The 18,438-nt window shown below is 35.5% G+C and overlaps 1 protein-coding gene across 12 annotated transcripts in view; it reads left to right on the top strand.

The window, feature by feature from the left end:
* ANKRD28 (ankyrin repeat domain 28) overlaps positions 1–18,438 on the top strand; it is a 200,861-nt gene that overhangs the window by 143,761 nt on the left and 38,662 nt on the right. For 11 of the 12 annotated variants that reach the window (XM_045903839.3, XM_045903837.3, XM_054504424.2 and 8 more), the window contains 6 exons: positions 3,155–3,355; positions 4,636–4,723; positions 8,650–8,792; positions 12,106–12,318; positions 17,132–17,210; positions 18,139–18,253. In XM_045903839.3, coding sequence (XP_045759795.1) covers positions 3,155–3,355; positions 4,636–4,723; positions 8,650–8,792; positions 12,106–12,318; positions 17,132–17,210; positions 18,139–18,253 — 839 coding nt within the window. Of the gene's footprint in view, positions 1–3,154; positions 3,356–3,701; positions 4,180–4,635; positions 4,724–8,649; positions 8,793–12,105; positions 12,319–17,131; positions 17,211–18,138; positions 18,254–18,438 lie in introns of those variants that run through there. The other variant, XM_045903843.3, reaches the window with a different exon arrangement.

Raw genomic sequence — 18,438 nt, 5'->3', positions numbered from 1 at the left:
TCTCCCATCTGTATATTTGTTTTTTCTGAATTTTTAAAGATCACTGCTATTGTGATCTGACATACTGTTCTGAGTGGTAAATGGTGGATATATTAGTTAGTTTGGGTTGCCATAACAAAATATTATAGACTGGCTGGCTTAAACAACAGAAATTTATTTTCTCATAGTCTGGAAGCTAGAAGTCCTAGATCAAGATCTAGCAGAGTCCATTTCTGATGAAGGCTCTCTTCTGGGGTTGCAAACTGCTACTTCTCACTGTTTCTTCACATGGTAAAGAGAAAGGGGGTATCTTTCTTTTCCTCTTCTTAAAAAGCTGCCAGTCTTATCAGATTAGGTTGCCTCTCTTTCATCTCATTTAACTTTAATTATTTCCTAAAGACCCTATCTCCAAATACAGTTCACTGGGAGTTTAGGGCTTCAACATATGAATGGTGGGAAAACACAATTTGGTCCATAGCAGTGAACCCATGGTTCAAACTTTGCTCTCTATTGATTCTAGGATCTTAGTAACTGTGTTTATAACCTTTCTTAGGTTCCATCTTACTTCCCTTACCTACCATTAACTGGATTTTTTTTTTGCTTTTCAGTGAAACAATAGTTTTGATTTTTCTACTTCTTGCTAATGGAACATAAGTATTCTCCAGACTTTTCAGAATACTTAATGTATGCACTGTGAATTCCAGAGTGGGAATGAATAAGGCAAGCCTGGCATCTTTAGTATGCCATGTTTGCCTGATTTATCCAATTATAAATTCTTCATTTTGTTTTTAATTATTTTCTAGTATATCCATCAGCACACCAGCTAACATTTTCCAGTATAGTGTTTATTTTATACCCCAGGTCACAATATGCCCTTCTTGAGATGGAGAATCCTGATGGTGTGTTTGTACCACTTCCCTTCTGTATCCTTTTCTCCATACTCCCTTTTTTTTAATTGAAGTATAATTTACAGTAAATGCAAAGATATTGTGTGTAGGCTTGAGTTTTGATACATGTATCCATCCATGTAACCACCCATGTAACCTTTTTCCCAATCAAGATATGGAAGATTTCCATTGCTCCAGCAAGTTACCTCATGTCCCTTTCCAGTCAGTCTTCCTTGTCCCCAGAGGCAACCACCGTTCTGATTTCTTACACCATCGAATAATTTTGCTTATTCCAGAACTTTATAAAAATGGAATCATACACTACGTACTTATGTCTTGAATTTTTTGTTCAACTTAATATTTTTGAGAATCCTCCATATTGTGTACATTGTTTATTCCTTTTATTGCTGAGGAGTATTTCACTGTATTATGTACAACAGTTTGCATATCTGCTTTTTGGCTCTTAACGAATAGAGCTACTGTGGATATTCTTGGGTGGGTGGGTCTTTTTAAGTTTCTCCTGGGCAGATAACTAGAGTAGAATTGTGGGGTCTAGGGTAGGTCTCCATTTATATCTTTGCTGGCTGACTTCCTTAGCAGATTGATAGATTACTGGGCATCTCTCGTCTTTTGTCAGTCTTGTTAAATACTTACGGTCTTTCTCAGTTCTGATTACCTTTTATTTGAAAGGCTTAAAAAACTATGTGTGAATCACAGATAGTAGTATTTTGTTTAGTCTTCCTTGCTACTTTACATATTGATAATTGCTTGATGCTTTTGAACACTTTTCATGGTGATGCTTTTGAACACTTTTCATGGTGTTTGTTTGTTTTAAGAAAATCAAGGGTCACTGGGGTGCCTGGGTGGCTCAGTTGGTTAAGGGCCCATCTCTTGGTTTCAGCTCAGGTCATGATCTCAGGGTTGGGAGAGGGAGCCCCATGTCAGGCTCCACGCTCAGCAGGGAGTCTGCTTGAGGATTCTGTCCCCCTCTCCCTTTACCCCTCCTCCTGCTAGCTCACACATGCTCTCTCTGTATCTCAAATAAATAAAAATCTTAAAAATAAATAAAAGAAAAAGGAAAGAAAGAAAACCAAAGGTCAGTGTTACTAGGTTTAGTTCTGATTCTGGTCCTTTTCATGTGTACTTCATCATTCATCTGCCAAAGAGAGGATTATCACTGCAAGGAGAAATTTTCGCTAGGTTTAGTTCTGACTGTATTGCTTAATGTAGATAGCATACTGGAGTCCTTAGTATCTAGCCATGAGTCCAATTTATATATGTGAAGTTTTCCTCATCTTCTGGGAGACAAATTCCTTTGGATACTAAGCTTTTAAATTGCCTTGTTAACATCAGCTTTACCAGTTAGCAGTACAGCATCTTTTCCTCTGTCTCTCTCTCTTTCTCTCTGTCTCTAATAAACTAGATACTAGTGATTTTTCCATTTGTAAAATATAATGTATACTAATAGTATGCTTTAAATTTTTATATATTTAATTGCAAAACAATCTATTCCTTAAAACTGTTGAAAGTACAAATTAATTGTATCTTGTTATCTAGAAAAACAAGAGAAGTAATGAATTTTGTTTGTTTGTTTGTGTTTAGAGAGAGAGTGTGGGCAGGGGGAGGGTCCGAGGGGGGGAGAGAGAGAAAGAATCCTCAAGCAGACACCCTGCTGAGCGCAGAGACTGACATGGGGCTCCATCTCCCAACCCTGAGATCATGACCTGAGTCAAAAATCAAGAGTTGGACATTTAACCGACTGACCCACCCAGGCGCCCCTGTAATTAATGTTTTTAAAGAATATTTGTCAGTATTTGTTCTCGCACATTTTGATCTTGTTATGCCTTTAATAGGAGGACAGAAAAAGGGAATGTTTTATCTCAGTGCATCTCATAATGGCTCTGAGTAGTACTGCCTTTACTCCAAAATATTTTGTTTTTTGGGTAAATTCCTACTCATTTGTAGCAGGTTCTACCAGACTTTTTATTTCCTCAGGAAATACTAGTTCCTTAATATATATACAGTTTCTAAAACTGTTAACTTGAGGCACCTGGGTGGCTCAGTCAGTTAAGCGTCTGCCTTCAGCTCAGGTCATGATCCCAGGGTCCTGAGATCGATTCCCATATTGGGCTCCTTGCTCAGCGGGGAGCCTGCTTCTCCCTCGGCCTGCCACTCTCCTTTCTTGTGCTCTCTCTCTCTCTCTCTCTGACAAATAAATAAAATCTTTAAAAAAAAAATAAAACTGTTAACTCATTTGTCTTTTGTAACCTTTATCATGTATGTTTCAGGAAGCAGTGCAGATACTTTTGAAGCATTCTGCAGATGTTAATGCTCGAGACAAAAATTGGCAAACCCCTTTACACATAGCTGCTGCTAATAAAGCTGTAAAGTGCGCTGAAGCTTTGGTACCTCTTCTGAGTAATGTAAACGTGTCTGATCGAGCGGGGAGGACTGCATTACATCATGCAGCTTTTAGTGGACATGGTGAGGTAGGTGGTGTTCAATTAGACAGTGATTCTCTCTCCTTTCATCCTGCCACTCCCCACCCCAATTATTAAGAACACTTTCTTGTTTGTTTTTGTCTAATTCTGCCTTTAGCAACTTCTCAGACTTCTTTTCATGATAAAATTCATGATATAAATTTCTCAAATTTAGAAGTTTACTTATCAAATACAACCCATGGACTTGAATTTCGTGGTCAACCTGGGGAGACAAAGGAGAACACTGCCAGCTATACACAATGTGAAAAGTATGTTCTGTTGTTGTGGAAAAAATAATCCAGAAAGAGCAGTTTCATAGTGCTCCCAGAAAGATAGTAACAAAGGAAGGCAGGGTTTGGAAAAGATTTTCTTATAGTTTATTATCAACATTTAGTCAAAAATTCTTTGGTAACAGATCATCAAAAGAAAAAAAATTAAGAAAATTAATATTTAGTTATTTTATACAACAAGCATTGCCTAATGTTAGATGTTGTCGTGGCAAAGAGTGAGATTTTTGTGTATATAGAAGGCTTAGGAAAGAAGAAAACACAGAGTTACAAGAACCTTGAGGACAGCTTGTCCAGTCCTTCATTTTTGTTGCAGACACAGAAACTCAAAGAGGTAAAGTGACATTCCCAAGATTCCATGGCTGAGAGCTAGTGGCTACAGTGTTGTTTTCACTGTTTCTCTGCAACATCAAGAATCCTTGCCTTCACTGCAATTAAGGTCACAGATGTGTCCCTTTTTTGAAACATGGAGTGCCCTTTCCCATGGGGAAACTATTGTAAATATGGTTAGACGGACTAGAAATACTGTTCTTGATACATTATGAGGTAAGCAGACTGTGTGCAGTGACCTTCAGATCTAATCATATTATGGATAGTATATTTGTGTTTGAATTAAATTTAAGACATTTCTGGGATAAGAATGCACTTTGCATTTTAAAAACACCTTGGGCTATTAAAAGAAATAAACCTGTTGTTAAATATTCCACCTTTAGACCTTCCAGATTTGTATTTCATTGTTCATAAAATATCAGGACACAAGGTAGCATCTTTAAAAGATACTGATACCCACTTCAATAACACCCATTGTGAATCCTTTTTTCATATTTTGTCCTATTATTTATTAAATTACATTGAAGGGTCTTCAGGGTTTAGTCTAGCTCCTTCCTTTCTACAAATGCAGAAATTCAGTGCCAGAGAGATTGAGATGAGTAGTCATCATAAGGGATATTCATGAATAGTTCTACTTCTGAATTTTGATGAAACTGTTTATTTTTATTACAGATGGTCAAACTACTCTTGTCTAGAGGTGCCAATATTAATGCTTTTGACAAGAAAGATAGACGGGCTATTCATTGGGCAGCATATATGGGTATGTACGTTTTAAATTTCATTTTCTGACATTATGTATTCAGGAAAATTTGTACGTTTTAGTTCTTGCATTTGGTATAACATCTGTTTTTTAGGATAGTGGGAAGTTACACCATATCTAAATTTGCTGCCCAAGTGGAACCTGTCTGGTAGTGGGAGAGGTTTACCAGAACAGGAGTGTGTTGGGTCCTTTTCTCCTAAAAGCTGATTGAAAATAATTCTGTTTACTTTTAAAGGAAGAGACACCCTAGACACAGGTCTGGGAAACATAATTTAAGTTGGTGTTTACTAAAAGCCCATTCTTAAATCCATCCTTGTTTTTATGGGAATATTAAGGTAGAAGTTATGAAGCTGCTTTAAGAATCCTATTATTTTGGGCCACCACTGGGTTGAATAGGCATCATCGTGTTTGATTTCTACAACAGTAATTTCAGAGAAAGAAACTAAGGCTTAGAGTATAGGTTTTTCTGTAGTAACATGATATATACGTTCTTGAAAAATCTCAGGATTTGCAAAATTGCATTCTAAAACTAACAGAGCTCATGGGAAAACAGTTTTGGGGTAGACCCCCCAAAACCATGCGACTTTGTGACCAGAGCACTAACAAAAACATTAATTCATTCTTGAGGTGACTTGGACAGCCAGAGAGCAAGCAGGTCTTGAGCTTACCTCAGGATATTTTTAAGTGCACAAAAAGAGCAGAATAGAAATACTGGCTTGTGGGTGCTAAGACCATGTATGTAGAACTAAATCTCTAAACATGGAGGAAGTACAACCTGCCATGAACCTTGCAAGTCCTACAAGGCCAGGGTTGTACCTCTGGAAGACATGAATATAGACGTTCATTTTTCAAGTTTTTTCTCTTCCCTGCCAAAGGTTATAATTCTGCTTCTGCCATTCTGGCTCCTCTGGCTTAAGAAAAATCGCATATGGACTGACCTCTTCTGTGTAATACTGGAGTCATTCCCTGATTTACCACTCATACTGCCTGATTACAAAGACATTTAGCTAGCCACCCTTCTTATAGGCATAACTTATCCTCAGTACTCCCTGCTCTTGGTTTTGTCTTTTCCTGTCTCTCACATAAAAATAAAAGATTAAAGGAAAATTTGATGGAAGATTATTAATTTTTAAAACTATGTAAAATTGTGAAACATTATAGTGGAAGAAAATAAACACACTCAAACCAGTTATGTAGATAACCCAACGGTCCAGGAAAATTTTTTGCCTATAGTAGAAAAAACAAAAGTAGCAGAATCCATATTGAAAGTCTGACCTTTAACATGAGTGTAAAGGAGTATCAAAAATGAAGGTTCCTAAGGTTACCATCCTTATCAGATGTCCCTGTTTTGAAAGCCAAAAGCTGAACATTTGGGGCTTATGTTTCTCTCACATCAAATATTTGTGCCTCTAGTTATATCGTGGGCAGTTTTCTTCTGTTATTTGGAGGTAAACATCCAGAAACAATTGACTGGTTAATGAAGAAAAGAAAAATGTAGGGAATTTTCCAAGTAAAATTACGTATGCCATGCATGTCTAATGGATGCCATTTTCTAAAACTACACCTAGATGAATTAAATGAAATCTAGTCCTCTTGGTAGCATCAGTCTATAAATTGACAAGGAAGACACATACTTGTTCTGGCCAGGGTCCACCTAGGTAGAACAGTATCATTTATTTCATTCTAGAGTTTTCTTCCCTTTTTTCTTCTAAATAAGTCACCCCAAACTGGCTGTGGAGAAGCCTCTTTTTTCATTTTCAGTGGTCCAGTAAAGGAATTTATCCATATTTCTGAAATGTGCTTAAATAAATATTTGTCAATTTTAAGATTGTAAATTTGCCTATGCATAGCTCCTTTCCAAATAAAGTTTTATTGGTATTAGGAAAAATTCATACTTCCTGGAATCTACTAGCTTATACGCACAATTAATATGATCTTAAGAATGATGTATTGAAGGGGCGCCTGGGTGGCTCAGTTGGTTAAGCGACTGCCTTCGGCTCAGGTCATGATCCTGGAGTCCCGGGATCGAGTCCCGCATCGGGCTCCCTGCTCGGCAGGGAGTCTGCTTCTCCCTCTGACCCTCCTCCCTCTCATGCTCTCTGTCTTTCATTCTCTCTCTCTCAAATAAATAAATAAAATCTTAAAAAAAAAAAAGAATGATGTATTGATTTTAAACTTTTTCCAGTAAGCCTGCTAGTCTTAAGCATCAAGAGAACTTTGTTTCTTTTTGACGTATTAGTGAATAATACGCATTGCCCAGTTGAAAAGCTGTAATTATGTGTGAGCCTTCTGGGTACTGATTTTCACTGCATTACAATAAATGCAAGTAGCTATCTTTCTGGAGCCATAGATAAGAGAGTAGTGTATAGTGAGTGATCTTTTGTACCAGTTAATACTCTTACATGATAATTATGTGTGATTTGGCACCTAATGATTTGATATTCCTTAGGTTTTTCCTAAAAATATAGTAGACATTTCTTAATGAGATGGGGGAAACAATAGCTGAAAGTATCCACTTCAATTGGTAATTTACATATAAACAACAAAATCTACTTGATTCTGTGATCTTGTATCCTGGCTTAATTTTTGTCAAGGGAGAGGGGGCCTGTGTTTGAGAGCCTCATTTTTATGGTTATTAACTTTATATACTCATTCCCTATGAAGGGATATTTAAAAATGATATCATGAACAATTCATTTAATGTAAGACATTTAGCTAGAATATCTGGAATATACGAAGAAGTAGAACATAAGAGCATACGATATTTGCCTTTGAAGATATGTATTTGGGAAGTTAATACATAAAAGTAATTTGGGGCAATTAAATAATAATTCAAGTTTAAGAACCATCAGAAGGTATTATATACTTGTTAGATAGTATTTACAGGTATATATGGTGCTTTTGGCTTATAAGACTTACAGAAAAGAGAGATGACTGAGTTGATTGGGGAAAATGGGAACTGATGTGGGCCTTCAGGGATTAGTAGCAAAGCTTGCAAAGAGATATCCAAGCAAAACATTCCATGCAATGAAGGAATCCCATGAACACAGGCACAGATGTGGGAAGCATTATGGAAGAGGAGAAAGCAGTGTATAATCTAATCTGATAAAGACCAAGGAGATAAAAAAGGAGAATAGTGGTTCTCCCACCATCTGGATACATGTTCCCCTTCCTGGCCTCCTTGTATGGTATGGTCGGGCCTCGGCCTAGTTCTTACTAGTGAATTGAAAGCAACATCACCTCTGGGCCAGAGCGTTTAATTGCTGATTTGAGATTCTACAGTCTATTGCTCCTTTTGGCACAGTGGCCATGTTCAAGATGGTGTCAGCTATATGAGCCTGTGTCCTTGAGTGACTTAGCAGACCCCTCTTGCCAAGCTATCATAGTGTTGATGAGAAATAAAATGCTAGTTAAGCCACTGAGATTTAGGAATTGATTGTTAACCACAGCACATATAACCCTATCCTGATTGATACAAAGGTGAATAGCAAACAAAGTTGGTTAAGGACATCTGGTAGAAATAATACGGGAAAAGAAGTTTTTAACCACGTTCTAGGCAGAGAAACATAAACTAATTGTTACATTAGACATAAAACGCCAATTTCAGAACTTGAGAATGTATTATATTAAAACAATCTTAAAAACAACAAGATCTAGACAAAAGGAGCGTTATCTAGACAAAAGGTTGTCACTGTATAAAATAATCAAATATATGGTTTTCAATTAGTTACCTCTATCAACATTTATTAAAATTACCTGAATTCTTTTTTTCTTCTCCTGTCCTTTCTCTGGTTATAACTTAATTCATTGGTGACTTATGCATTATTTAGGTAATTTGCATTTTTACCTTTTTTTAAAGATATCCAGGATTATATTTCATATTTTCCTATACTCATCTGGTTTTTTCCCCTCGTAAACATTTTCAGGTCACATTGAAGTAGTGAAATTACTTGTGGCACATGGAGCTGAAGTGACATGCAAGGATAAGAAGTCTTATACACCTCTTCATGCAGCAGCCTCTAGTGGAATGATCAGCGTAGTCAAGTACCTTCTGGATCTTGGAGTTGATGTAGGTATATAGATTGAGCAATATAAATGAAGGAGGCAAGCTTTTATATGTTTGTGATTTCATTGCTGGCAGAAGTTATTCTAATTATAAAGATAATTTTATTTTTTTAAAGATTTATTTATTTATTTATTTGACAGCAAGAGACAGACAGCGAGAGCAGGAACACAAACAGGGGGAGTGGGAGAGGGAGAAGCAGGACTCCCACCGGGCAGGGAGCCCGATGCGGGGCTCGATCCCAGGACCCTGGGATCATGACCTGAGCCGAAGGCAGATGCTTAACGACTGAGCCACCCAGGCGCCCCTTAAAGATAATTTTATATAATAATATTTTTATCTTTTAACTGGATATTTGTAGTCCTTTACATAATATATAGTGCACTAATATGATCATGTAATTAGTCAAAGTATATTAAGAGGTAAAGGATATTTCAAAGGTGAATGAATGACACAGGTTTTTCTTTTTCATCACTGTCCAAGCCCTGTAGCTCCATTTTAGCTGATCAGATACACTTGGGTTATTTTTCCTAAGTGACTAGGTTACTGTTAGTCTTATTTGCTCAGTCTAATACTCCCTTTAAATGACTATAACAGTTCACATTACAGGATATTGGCAAGAGCTAGGCAGGAAAACCAGAGGTTTCTTGCCCATCAACTGTAAGTGTTCTTACTGTATAAATTTGTTTGGTTAGGAGGGTTGCTACTTTATATTTGATTCCTGAATTGAGATAGCTAAGAATACCTTACTTTCACAGGCCATCCTTTAAGCACTTGTGCTTTTATGCCCCTCTTCATATATTTACTCTTATTTTAGGTACAGTTCTGACAGACTTGTCTGGTTCTTCAAAACAGATTAAAAAGAGCAAATTAGAAGGAGAGAGGGTTAGGCTCTGCTAGAGGGAGGGCTTTAGATCAGCTGCAAAAACAAACAAAAAGGTAAGTAGTAATCTGGTTGGATAAAGAATGCGAGGCAGAATTGTAGAGCTGAATAGACTCTTAATTTAAGGATTATATGAAGCACTTTGCCTAAAGCAAACAAGTAGTTACTGAAAATGTCGGGATTGTGAGATGTTACAAAAATCCAAACATGTTGTTAGGGAGGGTCTTGTAGAGTGCAAATAGATAGAAGTTTTATTTCTCAGCAGTTCCTCTAGCTCTGTTTCACCAGAGTAGCATAATGCCTTACCGTACAACTAACTGATCTAGATAAATGAGGCATCTTGTTTCTGACTACTGTTTCACATCCATTCTGGTGAGTTTTTTTAATTTGTGTTATTGACAGTAAAGTAACATTTGTAAACTGTGGTGACAGAGAGTTCTTTGGAATAAATGGTCAGACTCAGAGCCGTTTACTGACATGTGGCCTCCAGTTGCATGATTTATTAGTTTCCCAGGGCTTCCATAAGAAATTACCATAAAGTGAGTGACTTAAAACAAATTTAATCTCTCAAAGTTCTGGAGACTCTGAGGGAGAAGCTATTCCATGTCTCCTAACTTTTGGTGGTGAAGTGTAGGTACTTTGACTAAAGTTTTCACTTTATCCAATTTCTGTTACCAGGGATTTCAGAAAAGAAAATGTTAAAATACAGTTGTGATAAGTTGAGGCCAACTTCAGAGTTAGAGGGGACAGTCTCCAAACAAGGCTGCCCTGATTTCTGATCAACTACAAGTTTGGGGCATTCCCCAAAACCACCTTCGGGTTTGATAAGTCACTAGAAGGATTCAAAAAATTCACTGAAGGGGCGCTAGGTGGTTCAGTCAGTTAAGTATCTGACTCTTGATTTGGGCTCAGGTCTTGATCTCAGGGTTGTGAGTTCAAGCCCCACACTGGCCCCATGCTGGTCATGGAGCCTACTTAAAACAAAAACAAAAACAAACTCACAACTATTATACTCATGGTATATTATACAAAAAAGATACGAATTAAGATCAGCCAAAGGAAGAGACACATAGGGCAAAGTCCAGGAGTATTCTAAACAGAAAGCATTCATTGTTCTCTTCCCATGGAGTTGGGACTCCTTACTCTCCTAGCATCAGCGTGTGACAGTATGCACATAGTATTGCCAAACAGGAAAGCTCATGTGAGCTTTGTTTTCAGAGTTTTTATTGGGGCTCCTTTACATAGGTGTGATTGATTTTTTAATTTATTTTTTTAATTTTTATTTATTTTTTAAGATTTTATTTATTTGAGAAAGAGAGTGAACAAGAGAGAGAGCACAGGAGCAGAGGGAGAGGGAGAAGCACACTCCTCACTGAGCAGGGAGCCCAATGCTGGGCTCTATCCCAGGAGCCTAGGATCATGACCGGAGCCGAAGGCAGATGCTTAACTACCTGAACCACCCAGGCACCCCATAGGTGTGATTGATTAATCGATCACTTGCCCACATGGTTGATTTCAGTCTCCAAGTCCACTGATAACTGAGGGCTCCAGAGCCCGCACCCTAAATCACATAGTTGGTTTATGTGGCATTGGCACATCCTACCCCTAGACCATTGGCTACGTCCAGTCCTACTCTAAGATCCATTGTAGCCAGCTCCCACCCTAAATGAGGACACTCCTATCAAGTATGCCATAGATTACCTCCCAGAAGACAAGGGCAAGGGCTAGACATCTCTTTGGGCAAAGGTCACATTCTTTATGTAAAAGTCACATAAGCTTTAAAGTATTCACCCATTTTATTTATTAGAAACAGAACGAAAAGAGAATCTTGCTCAAGAATTATTTCTCAGTATGAAGAGCACATTCATTCTGGTAAAATGTTAACATGTAAGGCTGGAAAATATCTAGAGTCCAACTTTGTGCAGAAATGAAATAGAAAAAGATGCCACTCATTTTTTTTAAATCCTAACTTTTACTTCATTACCAACTTTAATCTTTTGTCACTGCAAATGTAAAGGCTGAAAATAAGCATGTTATTCAATATATCTCAGAATTTTCAGTTTGTGTTCATTTGTCATGATTCTTAGAGTTAATTCTTATAACTGTACCTTACTTTGAAGACCTTTAAAAATACATTATTTTGTTTTCATTTTCTTAAAATTTCTCTCTTGGAATCATTCAGTTTTGTCATGAAGTAGACATTGCATGTGTAAATTATATTCCCTGAATGTACAAAATCTATTTGACACCAAAATGCTGTTGTTAATGTTCATTATTTTAAAAGAACTTTAGCATTATAAGCCTTATCTATGTATTTAGCCCTGTTTCTCACTTTATTAACTTGATTGCAACCACAACATCACTAAACTAGCTCTCATTCTTGTAGCAAGTAGCGCAAGACTACTTTAACATTGAGATTTTTTTTTCTTCCACTAGATGAATGAACCAAATGCCTATGGAAATACACCTCTTCATGTAGCCTGCTATAATGGACAAGATGTTGTAGTGAATGAACTTATAGACTGTGGTGCTAATGTAAATCAAAAGAATGAAAAAGGATTTACTCCTTTGCACTTTGCTGCTGCATCAACACATGGAGCATTGTGTTTAGAGCTTCTAGTAGGCAATGGGGCCGATGTCAATATGAAGGTATGAAATAAAATCAGAATCCATACTGTACTATTTAGGAGTTTGCTGTTTAAAACAGTATCAGTGACAAATACCATTCAGCAATAAAAAGGAACAAATTACGGATAGACGCAAGAACACAGGTGAATCTTTAAAAAGTCTTACAAAAGAATATACATATTACTCCCATTTATAGATGGTTCTAGAACAGATGAAATTCCATTTATATGGGGTTCCAGATTCTATAGTTGGAAAAAAAAAAAAAAGAACAGTTGCCTCTGTGAGGAGGGATTGATGAAAAAGGGATGTAGCAGAACTTGCTGGGGTGATGGTAATATTCTATATTTTGACAGGCTTTGTGTTATATAAATAAGCATTTGTCAAAACTCATGAAGTGGTACATTTAAGATTTGTACACTTCATTGCATGTATATTTTCCCTTAGGAGGTAACAAACAAAAGTGATGTTGAACGCTCGTTTATGATAAACATACCAAAGTGTTTAGAGATAATATGTAGTCGTATCTTCAACTTTTGAAAAACATCAAATAATTGGGTGGATGGCTGGATGGAGAGATTGATATATGATGATGTGCGTATAGTAAAAATGTTAGTGATAGAATCCAGGTGGTATATATATGGGTGTTCATGGTAATCCTTTTAACTTTTCTGTTTTGAAGTTTTTTTCAATTTTATAAAAATTGAAAGACCACTATCAGTGTGTTACATATAAAGAATAGTTTTTGTTGTTTTTTGGTTACATTCACATTCAGGAATGAGCATTTGAATTTTAGAAATACGTGAAAATTCTGGAACCAAAATAAATGTTCTTTCACTATATAATTCTGTGAAAAAGCACATGCAGCCACATTTTTGAACAACACTACTTTATAATGTGTAATCATCATTTTGATTTTTGTAAAATGCTTTCACTGATTGTTCCTGTATTAATTCATCAATTCATTCTTTGAGTATTTGCCAGTCTATATCTTGTGTTATAAAGAAAAGAAAACCACAAATAAAATTGAACTGTTTAGTAAAAACATTTAACCTTAAAATGTGTTTTTCAGAGCTTTAATTACTTAAGCTTTCAGCTTCTTTTGTGGGTATCATGAGCCAGTCTTCAGATTGGTAAAGAAAGGGAGTCCATTTTCTTGTATTTCTTAACTTTAGAGAGACTTTTAGTGTTGCTGCTGACCCTGATAGCTGTAGTAGCAGCAAGTCCATCTATAATTAGTCATTGCTCTAAATTGCCCTCTCTCAGCTACAGGAAGAATTTATAGTTATCATACTCAAGGAAGGAAAGGGCATGAAGTATCATAAAGAACTCCTATTATATGATTACGTTTAAAATGCCTTTTCTAAGAATATACATTCAAAGCTTCCAGTTCTCAGTCAAATCACCTACTGAAGGTTTTTTTAATAGTTTAAATAATTACTAAAAATTTATTGATAATAAATTTTAACTCCTCAGTTTGATTTGAAGAATTCCTGCTGTTTGGATAATCGGGGAGTAGAACAATATCTAAACTCTTGTGAAGAAAAGAAATTTGTTACTTGTTTCCTCAAAGGCCTAGTGATATTTTTTAATGAAGATTAGATCTTAACATTTCTCAAAAGATCATAACCAAATTTTTTTTAGTCTCTATGAGAACTGTTTATGATCAAGTGACTAGTTAAATCGTTGTGTGTTAAATATTAAGTATCATGGCTTACCTATAACATTAGCTATGACACATGTTTTAGTTTCTATAGTGCTGTCTTTAAGGGGTAAAAATTAGGCTTTTTATTTATTTTATACAGTGCCATTTAGACATGAATATTTAATATAATTTGATGAGAGATCGTTTGATTCATATGTGAGCGCCTACATAGCTGACTCCAGTGGCTAAGCAGATTTGAAGGGAACGAGCCAGTGATGTTGGTTTGGAAATAGATTTCCTAAAAAGTTCCCTTAATCTTGTCTGGGGATATATGACATTCCATTTATATGCAGTTGTCCAATTATCTTATAGCCAAGTTTTCCTTTGGAACACAGTTCCCATGATGTTAATGACTTCTAAGGTACCTTCCAGCTCTGAAATTATATAAAAATTATTAATAACTTTGTGTTTTTAACAAGTAAGAACATATATTCACTCAAGAATCTTCATTCCTGACACCTGTGTATCCTATATTTATCAAATCAGTGCCTATCAAATTGTTGCTTGATTAAGGAGCTAATAAGGCTTTGACACTTGCCTTATAAAAAAATTATACTTGTAACCCTCATGTTCTCCTTATCAAGTCATCTCTTTCTCCCTGCTTCATCTTTTTCTTCTACATTATTTTTCCATTTTGTTTCTGTCCCTGATCAAGTTGTGGATGACTAGAAATTGGAATGTGAATTTAGGCTTGAAATTACTCATTTATTTATATGTTTTTAAATTGGCTGTCTTACAAAGTACTACATAGAGATAAAGTGAATGCAGTTTAAAAAGCAGTATAGGTCTGGTTTTTATAACCTTGCTTATTAACATGAGCCCTACTGCATTGATTGTATCACTTAAATGCACATCTTTTCCCACTTCACCTTATTGTTCATAAATTTTGGTCAGATAAAATACCCCAAATAATTTGATTTAAAATTTAAACATAAAAAGTAATGCTTACTTGTTGTTGTTATTTATGGTCACCTGTGAACACATCTCTTAGAATTTTGGTGGATCTTAATTTTTGTTTGAAACTCCTAATTTGATCTAAAATTAATTAAGGTGACTTAAAAAAAAAAAAATCTACCCATTGTCTCCCCACTGCAGAGAGAAATAAATGGGCTCTTCCCACTTCTAACATGTCTTAACGTGGACTTTTCAGTTGGTAATCTGAATCTTTTGGGGGTGTTTTGTTTGTTTGTTTCTTTTAGTATATTTGGAATACTTTTTATGATCAGTAAGTATGTAGAAAGTAAAAATGTCAATCCAATGCCACCTGTAGGACTCCACTTACTAGCTATGAGACCTGGTTACGTTTCTTAACCCCTTGGCCTATACGATAGGGTCAATAGTATATATGTCATAGGGTTTTGGAAAAGCAAATGACTAAATATATATGAAATGTTTTAAAACTGCTTGGAACATAGTGCTTACTATGTATATAAATGTTAGCTATAATTATATTTCACATTTCATCATTTTATGAACTCAAATTTATATTACAGTTTAGTTTTTATTTTTACTTTTTTCTTGTCTGTAAGGTAAAAGATTAACATTGAAGAATCAAGATATGTTAGATAGGGAACATTTTGAAAAAACATTACAAACTGGAATCCCTTTATTAAAATGCTTTTGTGCTTTTTTTTTCTGGTTGAAAAAATAACTGCTACATAGATAAAAACACCAAATACAGTAATAGACTATAATAGACTATAACAGACACTGTTATACACTATAACTTATACACTGGGTGTTTTACAAAGGTTAGTATATTTATTCTGTACAGCAGGACTGTGAGGTACAGGTAATATCATATCCATTGAGTGAAGAAGGGTCAGGAAGATAGACAGCTTCTCCTAATTCTTTCTGTTGGTAACTGGCAGAACCAGGATTCAGCTCAGCTCATCCTGATTCCAGAGCCTACCTTGTTTGTTCACTTGGGTTTGTTTGTTTTGGTTTGCTTTGGTTTGTTTTCCCTCCTGTGTACACACTGCTTCTAAAGGTTTAAAAATTCTGAGATAAATTGCCAATTGGATAGTTTGCTTAAAAAAAATTTATATAAAATTATGGAATCAAATACATTGCTAGGTAATTACGAAGTTCGTCTAACACTCCACTATTACAATGACATGAGAATTTCTTTTTTTTTTTAAAGATTTACTTATTTGACAGAGACAGAGCGAGAGAAGGAACATAAGCAGGGGGAGTGGGAGAGGGAGAAGCAGGCTTCCCGCGGAGCAAGGAGCCTGATGTGGGGCTCGATCCCAGGACCCTGGGATCAAAACCTGAGCCTAAAGCAGAAGCTTAATGACTGAGCCACCCAGGCGCCCCGACATGAGAATTTCTTAAGGAGATCTGCATTATAGAGTTTTAGTATAAACTTAGGACACTTGTCACATTTCATTTTTAAGTATATGTATACAGAAGATATTCTGAATATTGCTGAGGGATTAGGAATTGCAAAATAGACTCTTTCCTTTATAATGGTCACATTGTATGTTTTGACAAAGTCCTTTAGAATTTCGGAGTTTGTACATTAAATACACACATGCCCAGTTAGTATGATTATTTATTTTAAGTAATTTGAGGAAAAAGCTAACAATATTTATTACAAATAATTATAAACAAATTAAAATATGAAGTTTTTAAAGTGAATTATAGTGGTTGAAGTTAATGCTAACATTCACTTTTCCTTGGTTGGTGAAGGATTCAGCATTTCTTAGAATGAAAGAATTGTAGCAGTGTGAAATTTTTGAAAGGTGGGAAACACATCCCAGTTGTACCACTACTGACTATGTGACCTTGGTTGAATCATTAATATCCTTGTGCTTCAGTTTTCCCACCTTTGTAATAGGAATGATACTAAGATTACACTGTATACCTACCTTGCAGAGCTTTTTGTAAACTATAGGCATTAAGGGGTTTTTTTGTTGTTGTTGTATATTTGTGCTTTATAATACCTGTACTTTAAAAAAAAGTTCCTAATTTGAACAGCTGTTTTACCTACATAGGATTGAGTTAAACTTAATGCTTGAATAATAGTTTTACAAGATGAAGATGCAAGAAGATACTCAAAATAAAACTAAGGGTTATATATGACAGATATAACAATAATTTTAAATCTCTCTTATTTGATTATTTCAGAGCAAGGATGGGAAAACCCCACTGCACATGACTGCCCTCCACGGTAGATTCTCCAGATCACAAACCATTATCCAGAGTGGTAAAAAGTATTTCTGTTTGTTTTTTTTCTTAAATGTAATAAAAACATCCACAAAATGAATGGTATTGAGGAATTGTTGTCGCTGTCTATATATTTTTAATATTTGATTTCAGATCTTACGAAAATCAAATAATAAAGAGTACAAAATGCCATGTATATGTATCTTTTACAATTTGTTTTTCATTTATTTTTGTTTTATTTCACCTGAATTATAAGTACAATTTCTCTAGCAGTTAGTGTGGGCTTTCTATAAGCATTGCTAAATAGAAAACTTTGCCTTTCCACAACAGTTTGTATTTGTATTATACATTAACAAAACTCTGTTGCATTTATCTTTTTTCCCGTTTTGGATATTTTGAACTATTTTTAGGACTTTCATTTATTTTCGGAACCTGTATTCTTTTGCATTTGAATTAGTACTAGGCAAGCTAAACCTTTAAATACTCTTAGGTACATTACTTTAGTGTTTCCCAAGCCATATCCCAAGGAACTGTTTGTTAGTAGTCCTCAAGATAGTAGTTGTTATGGTTTTGCAAGGAAAAAGTAGTAGTTTTGTGATCAAATAATTCCTAAAGCATTGCATACAATCTTGACACATGGTGTGTGTGCATTAAAGCTCTGAAATCTTGCTCTAAAGAAATATGTTTAATTTTGTTTTAATATAGTGGTTTCCAAACTTATTAGACTCCAGAACCCTTTCATCATTTTAAAATCTGTTAAAAGCTTATGCTTAGTTCACAAAATTGTTTTTAAGTGTAAAATCTGTAACCTCAGTGCCTGGCCCATTAAATGTCCTGTGAGTGAAACCTAGTTAAACCACTATATCCATTAGTTTATGTTTGAATAGTGTTTTATGGTACTTTTGATGTAATAAATTTGACTTGATCTTAATATGGTCCAGTATCTGATAGTACATTATTTACTGCAGGAGCTGTAATTGACTGTGAGGATAAGAATGGAAACACCCCTTTGCACATAGCAGCAAGGTACGGCCATGAGCTGCTAATCAACACTCTTATTACAAGTGGTGCTGACACTGCAAAGTAAGTACTTACCACAGTGTTGAGAGCTGTGCTGACAGGGAAACACAGATGGAAGTGAATTGCAGTTTTCTAGAGATTTCAAGTAGAAGTATGGATTTTGTGCCCAATATGGTACTAATTGCTTGAGCTTTTTCCTACTTGTGTGGATGATGTGCTAGAATAGATATTTAATGTGATTTCATTTG

This window comes from Mirounga angustirostris, unplaced genomic scaffold (assembly GCF_029215605.1).
Source record: "Mirounga angustirostris isolate CCGP_5_RB_7025 unplaced genomic scaffold, mMirAng1.0.hap1 SCAF_1, whole genome shotgun sequence".
NCBI classification, from domain to species: domain Eukaryota; kingdom Metazoa; phylum Chordata; class Mammalia; order Carnivora; family Phocidae; genus Mirounga; species Mirounga angustirostris.
The sequence above is the reverse complement of the archived record's forward strand: the minus strand, read 5'-3'. Positions and strand labels throughout refer to the sequence as shown.